At 39.5% G+C, this 13,093-nt stretch overlaps 1 protein-coding gene across 1 annotated transcript in view; it reads left to right on the forward strand.

Annotated features, from left to right (window-relative positions):
- Positions 1 to 13,093, forward strand: part of phactr3b (phosphatase and actin regulator 3b) — a 66,716-nt gene that overhangs the window by 20,014 nt on the left and 33,609 nt on the right. The window contains exons 2-4 of the mRNA XM_059328506.1: positions 11,045 to 11,203; positions 11,364 to 11,438; positions 11,589 to 11,729. Coding sequence (XP_059184489.1) covers positions 11,045 to 11,203; positions 11,364 to 11,438; positions 11,589 to 11,729 — 375 coding nt within the window. The remainder of the gene's footprint in view (positions 1 to 11,044; positions 11,204 to 11,363; positions 11,439 to 11,588; positions 11,730 to 13,093) is intronic.

A 13,093-nucleotide genomic window follows, 5' to 3' on the forward strand; every position in this document is an offset into this window, starting at 1 on the left:
TCTGTGAAAGTCCACCATTTGTTCGACATTTTTGAGGGGAGACCAGACTCCCCTGGACCCTAAACCCGTTGGTGTGTAACATGGGAAACTAAAAGTTTTGTTATTATTATTTTTTTTAATCAAAACTGTAAATGAACTTCCATAAGTAGTTACGTAACATTTTAAATTGTGTTATTTAAATATGGAAGTTTTAAAGCCCAACCCAGTTCCTTTTTCTTAACCTTAACGTTATACTAGGATTTTCCTTAAAAACACTGACTCATACTAAAGTAATCCCTCTCAATCATCACTTCTGACCCACTGGAAGTGTGTGCTGGCGTCTCGATCAGCAGAGATCCTGTCCTCTGCTTGGATTGCCTCTTTTGCTGTGTCCAGTGTTTTTCTAGGCATCACTCTCTGGGCATGAAATACGAAAATAGTGGAGACAGCACAGAAAAAAATGCCAAAATACTTTGCCGAAACTCCAGGCAGACAATGCTTGTTCTAAAACAAGAGTGACATTGGAATTATTTTTTTTTGAGCTGGGGAGGGGGCTAAGTTTAAATAAAGTGTTTCCAAAAAAACTGCATCGTATGCCTTTAACCAATAGTTTTATTGTCTAAATGTAACCATTTCCTGTTGAATGCAAATTGACATGCCATGTAGACTCGCTAAAGGGGTGGGGTCCTGACCAAATGTCCAAGTGTGACTAAGTTTAGATGCTCAGTATCTCAGAACATGATAATTACAAGCAGTGCTTTATGTGGCTTTTGATAGGTTTGACATAATGTGTATGGACATTTTCTGTATCTCACCTTTCTTTTATTAATGCATAGGACTGCAATTTGAACCACTTAGTTATACGTCTAATATTTATGAAGCATCTGCAAAGGAATTCCAGACTAAATGTTCAGTCATTATAACAGTTTTTGTTCACTCTGAACATTATGTCAGGCTATCAATAACTGCCTCTGATTCAGTTACTCTGTGGCTAATCTGAGAAACACAGAGGCTCTCTCTGCCATCACTGAGAATGTGACTACTTTGCGGTTGAGGTTTGCAATCAATTGTAAAGTGCTTTGGTGCAAATTGTCCCACAAATGGACACTCCATAACTGCAGGTTTGAGCTGTTTTACTGCTGATGGAAAGCATGTTTCTCAGTTTCCAGCGTCTCCCTTGTGACTGCACAACACTTAAATACCCCCACCCCTCATCCCTCATCTCCCCAGCCTTAGCACAAAGCTCACATTCCTGTATGTACATTGAAAGTGTTATTAGTTGCCTGTTGTTCCTCCTGTCCAAACTGGCCATAAAGAAAGCCCTTCTTTTTCCAAATATAATAGGGACTGCAGTCAGAGTTCATATAATTAAAGTGACTTAGATTCAGGTCAGTCATTTGTGACCAGGCCACCATGTTTCTTTTTGCTCGAAAGCGGTACAACACCCAAACTGTGTCACTCAGTGTTACTTCACACGTTTCACTGCTCTGATTGGTTGTGAGTCACATTTTGTTGCTCTAGTTGGTTGTGGGTTGCGTTTCGTTGTTATTATCGGTTGTAGGTTATGTTTTGCTGCTCTGACTGGTTGTTGGTCAGATTTTGTTGCTCTTTGAAGGGTTGTTAGTTGTAGGTAGGTCTGATAACTGACTGCTAATACCGCTATTTGCGAATCGCATGCAATGCATTTCTGAATTATTCTGGGGATGCCAGGCTACTGCTTAATGAGACTGTTGTACAAAACTCCCTATATGTTATCTGTACACTGTCAAATGTGCATACAATAGACTATCCATGGCCTGTACAGTACCTTTAGATAAAGATCCCACAGTGTGATACATTTATCCAATGTTGACAGAAAATGAAAAACAGGAAAGCCTCCTTTTTTCCAACTAGGAGCTTAATAGTTCAAGCCATTGTGAGCATTGTTGTCACTTGTCACATGATTTCATTTGAATTCACTGCAAACTGTTATGTATTACTGCAATGGCTTGTTGGTTAGCCTCAGGTCATGTGTCAGGGCTTTTATTAAGTGATTACAGTTTGTGTGCACACCCTTTTGGCATGCCCTCCATCATCTGCCATATTAGAGGAAGTCTTGTAAATTTTGAATGAGATCCATGTCCAGTGAGTAGCCTACACCACTGTTTACATTCTTTGCTTACTGCTTGTGTGTCCCTGAGGAGAAATCCAGCCGCTGACTTTTATTATCTCTGATGTAGCTCAGCCCTTCCTGCTGTGTGTGTGAGTGGCCCTCTAGATAATCGATCTGAAACCACAAAGACTTTGTTTACAGACCATGTGATGCTGTCTGAATTATTAATAATTACTCTCCTGTACCGATGAGTGTGTGCAATTAAAGGACAAATATATAAGAAAAAAACTACATTGAACCGTATAGAAATTGAAAGCAGTATTGCTGTATTATTGCAAGTGTATTAATGCTATATATGCATGCCTACCCTGAGTTGGTGAGTATGTCTTTTATCACTTGTGGCATTTTTTGTGTTATAATTTTCTGACCTAAAATAGCTGTCTGATATTTTCATATTAACATGCTCAGATATTTTCAGCCACCTTAGCAGAATGGCTGTATTAGTGCCAATAGCGGTCTACACTGAAAAATTTCAACAACTTTCGGATGGATTGCCTTTGACTTTGGTGATCTGCACTTTTCTTGAGTGCCCCTGAACTCGGCATCCTGGATTTTAGTGAAATGTCTCAACAAATATTGGATGGATTACCAGGAAATGTGGTACAGACATTCATATCCTCCCCAGTGCCATCAACAGGGCAAATGTAAACATGCCCAATACTTTAGTTTATGTCTAAATACCTGAAAAGCTAATGACACTCCATCATCCTCAGTTGCACTTTGTGTTTCGTGCTAATTAGCAAACATTTGTGTGCTTAAATAACGTGGTTAACATGGTTAACATACGTTCTATACATCAACATGTTAAATTAATTAATTATGTTATTTTCAATCTCATTGTTGTTGTTCATTGTTGTGTTGTGTTGGGAAGTTTAAACAATGGGCTGATTAATCAGTTAGTCAAATAACAAAAAAATAACTGGCAACTGCTTCCATCGCCTTCTCAAATGTGAAAATGATCTGCCTTGCTTTTTCTTATGTGAAAGTAAATTACAAATAATTGGGTTGCGTACAGTTGGATGTATACCATGATATAAAGATATCATCTTGGGTAACTGATTAGCTTTTTTCCATTAGGGTAGAAAGTGGGCACGCCCTCTCATGGACACATGGACCCCATTCAATGAAGAAAGCATTGTTTTTTACATTACATTACATGTCATTTAGCTGACGCTTTTGTCCAAAGCGACTTACAATAAGTGCATTCAACATGAAGGTACTAGACTTAGACCACAGGAATCAAATAAGTACATAACTTTAAGAGCCAACTGTAATCGTTAAAGGAGTGCTATATGTTAGAAGAAAAGAAGAGAAAAGAAGAAGAGCATTTTTTTTTTTTTAAATATGTATGTTAGGTGACCATGACTTAACCGAGGTATTGTTGGAAGAGATAGGTCTTCGGCCTGCGGCAGAAGTTACTATAATCACAGGAAAAAAAGTGCTGGAGCATGATGAACATGATGCCCCCTCATATATGCCTGCCTAGAACCGTCCCCGGGCAGGGTGTTGTTTTAAAAAAAAAGATACCTTAAAGAAATATTGATACCCATAAGATCCTTCATTCAATACCCATCATAGATGGAAGCATTCACTTGTGTAAAATGCTACCACCATCCCTCCCCATCCACACGTCCGTTGAGCTCCGCCCCGAATTGCACACTGCAGTCAGGGGTACTTGGTCGGTTTCTGTGGCCTCCTCCTCCTCCTCCTCCTCCTCCTCTTCCTCCCGGCCGGAGGGGCGGGGTCCACATGGCACATCAACACTAGCAGCCAGCGGCAGATGAAACCCTGCTGTCCGCTCACACTTTGTTTCCGCTCACTCGGAGCGCCGTTATATCAGCATTTTACATCTTTCTGAACAAGGCGCTGTTCAAGTTTTTTCATCCGTCTGTTTATTTTCTTAAACACACCGCGGCTGAGAAAGCACCAGTCTCCGTCAGCTGGAGCCTGTCGCCGGGAAACATGATGTAAACACCGAGAGCTGGAGGACGACTGGACAGCTGTGTGTCATATGATATGTACGTATGTGTTATTTGGCTCACTAATACAGTGATTTATTGTCAATTTGCCGCGAAGCTTCCTACGTATTTACCCTAAACATAAAAGTGTTGATGTAACGTGCCTGCTGGGACTTGTAGTGTTTCACTTTATGACCAAATGGTACTTAGTGGTGCTGTTTCCGCCTGTGATATCAATATCATTTACCCAAAGTGACTCGTGGCGCTCAGCAGCGAGTTTGTAGTGAAGAATACTTGAATGATACTTGATACTTGAATTTATTTTTTATATCACTGTGAGAACTTTCAACATGGACATGATGTTTTTTTCTTTAAAACTTTTCCTGGTTATATTAACTATTTCGTTTCAAAAACACTCAGGAGCAATAGCCATGGCGATGCCTGCCACAACATTTTATTTGCATTATCGATTAATCTACCGATTATTTTCGCAATTAATTGATTAATCGTTTGGTCTGCAAAATGTAAAATAAATAAAAATAGTCTGCCTTTTTTGAAAAACAAAAATTGTTTGTTTGAAAAGATGAGACAATTATGAAAAAAAACATGTTCATCCTAGTTTGTCCAAGTCCAAGGTGATGTCTTTGAATGTCTTGTTTTTTTTGTTGTTTTTTTTGCAAACCCCCAAAATATTCAGTTTAATATGATACAAAACAAAAAATCCAAAGAAATTTGAGAGGCTGACAACAAAATTTATGCCATTTTTTGTATTACAAAAATTACTGTAGATAATTAATCATGGGGCCACGTCCCATCCCACTTTTCAAGTCCAAGTTCATGTCTTTAAATGCTCACACGCTATCACCTGAATAAATATTTCAACATAACGTTCAAATTAAATATATAGTGGCTCCCTGACTTACATTATGCATTGTTACATGCTGGGCCGTGATTGGCTGCAGCCCTCCGTCTCTCTGTGTGGCAACAGCCTTCCCATCCACCCAGCAACTCCCTATTCCTCATGCTGTGGTGATTTTCTGCCTCCGAGGGCCTTTTCTGCAGCATCCAGAGTGGTAACCATGGCAACGGCAGCCTGACCCTGGGTGTGCTGCTACAGTTACTACAAGCTTGACCTGGATTCGTCATCCAAGGCAGGCACACACAACTGGGGCAACTGACCTGCTTCTCATTGTTGCCAGTCAAGCAGCTTCTAGTGTCAGTGAAAGCCAAGGCGTCAATAAGCTGCTGTTCCTGGATCAGTAATGATTGGCCTTGTGTTGTTAATGGAGTCTGTCTATGTTTTTAATGTTATCTCTTGTTCTTCAGTCACAGGTCTTTGTTGAGGTTATGTTGATTGGTATTAGTTGTAGCTTCTGTAGGCAGATGAGCTGGAACTTGCAACTTACTAGGTTCCATGAAGGTTTGTCTTGTGTCAAATGTTTAAGCAAAAATGCGAAAAATGCTCAGTTTTTACCTTCTCCAGTGTGAGGGAGGCCTAGGGTTGCAAAGGGGAAGTTAAGTTTGGGTTTTTCAGAAATATAATTTTTCATTGAACAACAAAAATATGAATGTTGAATTAAATATTACTTATCTTAGTTCGCTAAAGAATAGCCTTTCACTTCAGTCGGCTGCATTAACACTTGAAACAACATAAAAGTGGAGTTCATATATGAAGATGATCCTGCTGAACAAAACTTGTAAGCATTAGAAACGTGTGTTTGCCACAGAGCTTATTTTCTGCAATGATCCAAAATCCTATGCAAAAATCCCATTGGCAAATTGTCATAGACCCCATGAAGATGCTACTTCCAGGTTGGCCTTTAAAAATACATTGTCTTGTTTGCTTTGTAAAGTCTTGTGCTCTGGGCTCAAAAGTGTGGTAGGTGTTCTAGAAATCATCCGTGCACGTGATGGAGGAATGCACCGTGCGTGTAGGGGGCGTGGCCTGAGTAGCCCTGCAGTAAGCAGTGTGCTGTGTGCATGTGTTTGAGGGATAGCATAGATATTTAATGTACTTGCATGAAATCGGGTTGTTTCAGTCTATATATATGTAATATATTTCCACAACTATATTTGAGTTCCCTGTTAAGGGCCAGTATCATAAATTCCTCTTAATTCCAATGGAAAGTTTCCGACTTTGAAAATTCCCAGAATTTTGCAACCCTAGGGATGACTGCTTTTGTTAGCTTATTATGTGCTAGTTTGGGTTTTATATTTTTGGTCAGACAAAACATTCATAAACAACAATTTGGGCTTCAGTAAGTTGTGTATGAATAGGTTTATTGACTAAACCATTAATGGATTAATTGAGAAAATAGTTGGCAGATCATTTCATACTAAAAGTTATGTTTACTTCCAACACTGAACACTGTTCTTTTTATGTGTGATGATTACAAAAAACACTATTATGTTAAAGCGCCAAAACTCTTAACTACAAGACACTTTCTCCCCCAAAATAGGTTTTTCCAAAAACAGTGTAATACATTCTGTACCCAAATGACAAATGCAGAACAAAAGAGGACACAACAAACAAGACATGAAGACGCAGCAGGACGCTCTGAAAAATAGCAGTCTGTCAGCAGCAGCATGTAAGATTTGTTCAATTCTGCCACTATCCTCTGATGTGCTGTAGTTTTCTCTGCACTTCACCAAGAAAAGGATGCAGCCTAAAATAGTGGAAAAAATTGGGGACAAAAAAAAGATACCTTAAAGAAATATTGATACCAATAAGATACTTCATCCAATTCCCTTCATGAATGGAAGCATTCAGTTGTGTAATATGCTACCACCATTCCTCCCCATCCAAACGAGTTTTACATGAATACATTACACTAGGAGTGTCAGGATCTGATCTCAGTATCAATTACAGCAACTGATCGGTAGGGGCTGTTGAGCCATATTGAGCCCATCTGATCCTTTGTCATTACTTAGGATTTGTATTATTTTGTGTGATTTAGCATCCCTAATTCACTGATACACCACTGACCTACATATAAACAGCTGTACATGTGCATTTGTTATGATAACAATACTTGGGTAAAAAAACTACTAGATAGCTTTGCCAACACAGCCAAACATTAAGCAAGTGCAGCAAAATAAGACATAACAAGCCAGCTAATATTACCTACTAACATTTTATTTTTTATAAGGCCATTCTGAGATTTTCTCTTGAAATAGTTTTTTTATTTGATGAATATGAGCGCTGATAAGTGAAAAGAAATGAATTCAGTTTTGTTTCTATTATTAGAAAAGATGAGGTGCAGTGGGAGAGTAATGTATGTAATGTGTTTGCAATTTATTATGTAGGAAGATAATCGTGTCGGATTGGGTTTGTTTGGCAGATACTCAGTATTAAATGACTTCAAATACACTCCCCTTGACTTCACCACACCACACACTGCAGGGGCTGTAGCTGCTCCGGTAGTGGGCCAATCACATGTGGCATTAAACTGAAGAATACTTGAAGTGATCAGCTACGGGCAAATATTTTCTTGATAATGATATAATATCGCAATATAACATGTTCTCCAGTAAATACATCAATAAATAATTCATTTAAAAAACACACGGTAAAGCCTATTTCTGTACATTCCACACTAAATCAAAACAGAGCAAAACAGAATATTTTTTTTAATGCAGTTGAGGCAGTCGTGCTGAAGCTGATTTAATTTATTGTCTGTGTCTCTCTCTCTTTTTTTTTTTTTTTTTACAGCATTCTCTCATCTGCATTTTTGGGACCAGGAAGGCCTGGTTGCTCATCTGTGAACTTTTTGATGTCAAATGTGAATGGATACAGTGATGGCTTGCATCTGCACTGGGAGTGTTTAAATGTACCTAAAAGTTTGATTTTTACCTTTTTTTTGTCACATCATGATAATGTTGCTCTTTTTCTTTGGTTGCTGTTGAGTTGGCCGCCTTCCTCATGCTGGCACCACCATTACTAAATCCCTGCCAAACCCATCCTTACCTGTGGCATATCTCAGTGTGAATCACAACATGCTTCCTTTTGTCCTCTTATTATGTGACTGGGGTCTGTAATAAGTGTATGTAATTCAATTCTTAAGGGATATAAATGAGCAGATGTTGTGGATTTAGACACAGAAAATGAATGTGTTCATGGAGCGATCCCTGCACAGCCCACGGCTCAGCTGTAGGCTCCCTGAGGTGTCAGCTTTTTGTCGGAGCCAGACTGTGTAGGAGTGCCTATTTCTGTCCTTTCTCCAAGGAACCGCTCTCTCTCTCTCTGTCGCTGTCTGTCTCTTTCTCAGCCACTCGATGCAGAAGTCAGCTCAGTCAGCCTCTGTGCTTCTGTCTGTCTGTCAACGTTGTGATCCCTCCTCTGCAGCTTAGCCTGCAGACTTAAGAGCCCTTCAGAGTAGCACGTTGTACACGTTAAGTCCAGTAATTGATTCGTTAATCAATATTTGAGTCATTTGTCAAGCAACAAATGGGATTTGCCACTGTTCATTTTACTGACCAAACAGGTAATCAAGACAATAGCCTGAAGATGAATTTATAATAAAAACACTTGTGTTAAAGCTTTTGGTCATGCAGACCTTGGTTCCAGCCAAATGGCAACTTCCGGGCCTGAACAGTGACACCAATGTGTAGTACCTTAAACTCACATCATTTCTAATGACCAGCAGGGGGCGTCTCCACTGGTTGCAAAAAGAAGTTATATTGTATATAAATCAATAGAAATATGACCCTACTTCTCACTCGATGCATTACTTAATTAACATTTGCTTAATGAGTTTTTAATTATGGTCTTATTGAAAGTAAAATTGACAATAAAGCATGGCATGCTTTAGAGCGGGGCTACCTTATAACTGACAGTGCACTGTGTGTTTTCATCTTTGACCCTCTCACAGTATGTTTTCACGATATCAAAGGTAGCTGGAACATTATGATTGCTTATAAATGTCTTTTTCTGTGTTTGGTTGGACTTAAAGACACTCTAAGGAGTTCGCTGTTTATTAGGAATAACGATTGTCCCTTGCTAGCTATTGACTAAGCAAGGCCGATAGATAGATAGATAGAGAGAGAGAGAGAGAGAGAGAGAGAGAGAGATGCAAGCCACGAACAGGTGTTTCTACAGACCTTCCCTTGCTGATTCATTCATAAATTCACGTGCTACATTCTGATGTGAGTCCTCTATGAGCTTAGAACGCTGACATAAATCGCAGACACTCATAATGAGACCTGCACGCGCATATTGTTTTTTCGAGAGCTTTCAAGTAACTCACGAGCTATTATGTATCCTGCATCTCTGCTTCCTAGAGCAATATTGTTGCCTGCAAGGAGAAAAACACGCTTTGCGTGAACAGTCTGCTCGCAAAACTTTCACCTGCTCGCGAGAGTGTGTTTTTTTAGTGGGCGGTTTTTGTCAGTAAGGGGGTCTGGGGGGGCATGCCAATCACCATTGTCCCAAATATAATTGGTTGAGCGACTTCACTGATTAGACGAGCAAGCTGCTTGTGAGCGAGCAGAGGAAAGTTTTGTGAGCGGACTCTGCGCACACAAAGTGTGTTTTTCTCCTCGCAGGCTACAATATTGCTCTAGAAAGCAGAGATGCAGGATGCAAAATAGCTCGCGAGTGACAACATGAGTGTGCGCAGGTCTCATTACGAGTGTGTGATTTATGTCAGCGTTCTAATCCCATAGTGCACTGTTTAATAAATGTGTCCTTTGAGTTTTAAACGGTATCCTTATGTTGTTATTATTTAGACTTTTGAGGCCAAGGTGTTTCAATGGTCCCATACATTTGGGAAATGCAACTTAATCTACCATGGTGATTTATTTATGCACTAAGAAGACTGTCTGGAAGCACATTTATTTTTTAACAGTAATATTAGTTATATCTATACCAAAATACACTAAACATCATGACTTGTTGTCCGAAACCATAGATTAGTTGATAAAAAAATAATCGCCAAGTAATTTGACAATCGGGGAGCTGTTTGTCATTTTTAATGCAAAAATGTCAGGAAATCCTCTGTCCAGCTTTTCAGATGTCAGATTTCTTGCTTATATATTTATATTATAATAAGCAAAATATTTGTGGTTTCTGATTACATAAAAAGACATAACCTTGGACTTCGAGAGACTGGGACAGACATTCTTCATTATTTCTGACATTTTATAGACCGGGCGATTAATCTATTTATCTATAGAAGATACTTTGACTGTGAGATTGGCAGTCAAATCAGGCTCCTTAGATCCAATCATGGATCAATCAGCTCTTTGATGTCACTTCTAACATGGGTAAAAAAATGTCAGTTGCAGCCCTAGATTAAAACAGTTTGTTCCAACACTCACAGATGATAGTGTTAAAGCTGTCAGAGTCAAATACAGACAACACAGATTAACAATGAGCACATGGAGACGCAGCAGGATGCTCTGACTAATAGCAGTCTGTCAGCAGCAGCATGTACGATTTATGCAGTTCTGTCACCACTGTATGATGACAGATTGTGCGGTAGATGCTTGTGTACCTAACTGAGAAAAGGACGCAGCATATAGTAGTGTAAAAACATTTGGGATTACATGCTTGCAGATGTCAGCACTGACATCAGAAAAGGCAGCTGTGCTGAAGCTGATTTCTGTATTCTCTGTGTGTCTTTAAAAGCGCTCTATTGTCTGTTTTTGGGGCCAGGAAGGTCTGGCTGCCCTGCAACCATGTGAGTCACTCACAAACAATGCAATTCTGTGTCTTCGCCCCACCGCTCGCTTCTCCTCAGAAATTAGACCGGAATCAATAAGGCATTTACAGCCAGTGACCCACATTTCTCTCACATGATGATGACGGGTGTCCGTAGTGTTCAGCCAATTGTGTTAGAAGTGATTAAGGAAATACCTTCAGTCCTCACCACGTCTGATTGATGTCACTAACATGTGCGTTGCCAATGGTTTGCAGGCTTGCAGCCTGTTTAAGGCGGTTTGCTTTGTGTTGTAGATGTGATGGACCAGCAGAGGGCTCTACATTCAGGTTGCCTGGTCTCAGGGGTTCGTACGCCTCCCGTCCGCCGCAACAGCAAGCTGGCCAGCCTGGGACGCATCTTCAAGCCCTGGAAATGGAGGAAAAAGAAAAACGAGAAGCTGAAGCCCCCTGCAAGTAAGTAACTTGCTTCAATCAGTGGCGGTGACTGCTAGCTACTTCAGAATCCCTTCGGGAATAGGAACATGCAGGCTCTATTTTTGATATAAGCTGTTTCACAGGTTTTTAATGTTTGTGCAATCAGTGGAAAAGTTTCATTAATGTTTGTGTTGTTTAGCGGTGGAGAAGAAGGCAGCTGTTCGACAGAAGAGAGATGACCTCGTCAGGAGGAACCCGGGGGAGACGGAAACAGGTGCACAACGAGAGATGAACACACACACACACACACACACACACACACATGCACGCATATGACTCCAAGCTGTCACAGTTCACTTATTTCGCCACATGATGCCCAACAGCAGACTCATTCCTGTCCTCTTCCACTGTGCAACGTATGCAGAGTCAGATCTTGCTTGTGGGGGGAACAGTGAAGATCCAGACACCCCGACTCACTCTGATGCAGAGGACAGAGACGAGGAACCTGTGGCACCTCTGGCCAGCACTAATGAAGACCTGGGCAGCGATTTAGAGGCCTCAACAGGTAAAGTACAGTACTGTGGTCTGAAAATACACACAAATCACTTGATGTTATTTATGTTTAATGGGAAGTTAAGTTTTTATCCAGTGCAATTATATTCAAAGTCAATGCAAAGATGTCAACCATTCGGAATCCTGCAACGCAATTGACGCTAAGATGTGTGTTAAAATATTTCAATGTGGATGAAAAATTTGCTTGTGACAGGGTGTTGCGATATCCTATTAGCATTGAGATTCTCTGTTCAGAAAAGAAGCATTTTAAAAGTTGTTTGCTTGTCATCTTGCAGACAGAAGTGGCAAAGCATGAATTCAGACTTATTATACATTAACATCATGTTGTAGTTATTTCGGCATTGGTGGTGTAACAGTAAAGCAAACCCAAAAGTGCCTTAAGCCTGCAGACTTTCAAAATCAACAGGGGTTGCAGAAGAACTCCACTCCTATCTATCTCAATACAAAATGAGACTACTTCTCACTTAAAATATTACCTCAGAAAAAATCTTGTGGCAACATTAGGTTGCAATCACTAGTTTCAAGTCTTCTTCAAGACAATATGATGTTAATTGTGTAAATAATGGCCCCATTTAGAAGAAAAAAGATGATTAAGCAGGGTATGATTTGGTGCCTGGCTACCTTGTGATTGACAGGTCACTAACATAGCGAGCCATCATCAGGATAGAACCAAAACAATGTTTATCAACGGGACTGTGTTGATCTAAACAGCCGTGAAACTGTTTGCCGTGTTTTCGTCTCAGAACTTTGACCCTTTCAGCATGTGTTTTGATCTCATGAGAGTTTATTTGAATATTTTGTTCGTTTAAAGTTTCTTGTTCAGATTTCGGTTGTACTAAAAGACACTCCAAAGAGTCTGCAGTTAAATTAAATTTACTCAAGTACTGTACCCGAGGCATGTCTACTTAACTTGCATATTTCCATTTATAGAACTTTATTCTTTTACTTCACTACATTTTAGAGGCAAATATCGGATTTTTTTACTCCACTACATTTAGCTGACATTTTTAATTACTTTTCACATCAGGATTTCACATAAATAATGTGATTAAACATTTTTATAAATTAAACCACATAATAGTAAATTAAGTGTTTGGTGCTACCTTGTTGACAGTAAAATACTGCTTACATAAATGCATCAAAAATAATTATCCAACAGTATATATAGAAAATATATAAAAATCAAAGTGGGATCATTCTGCATAAAAAGTACTTTTGTTACTTTAAGTACATTTTGTTGTTGGTACTTGAGTTGACGCCACTATGTCATGAAGTAGGAATGTTGCCATTGTCGCAATATGCATTTTTCTTAATCATATATTATCATGAACGATATTATATGGCACACCCTTAATA

This window comes from Centropristis striata, chromosome 3, assembly GCF_030273125.1.
Source record: "Centropristis striata isolate RG_2023a ecotype Rhode Island chromosome 3, C.striata_1.0, whole genome shotgun sequence".
NCBI classification, from domain to species: Eukaryota; Metazoa; Chordata; class Actinopteri; order Perciformes; family Serranidae; genus Centropristis; species Centropristis striata.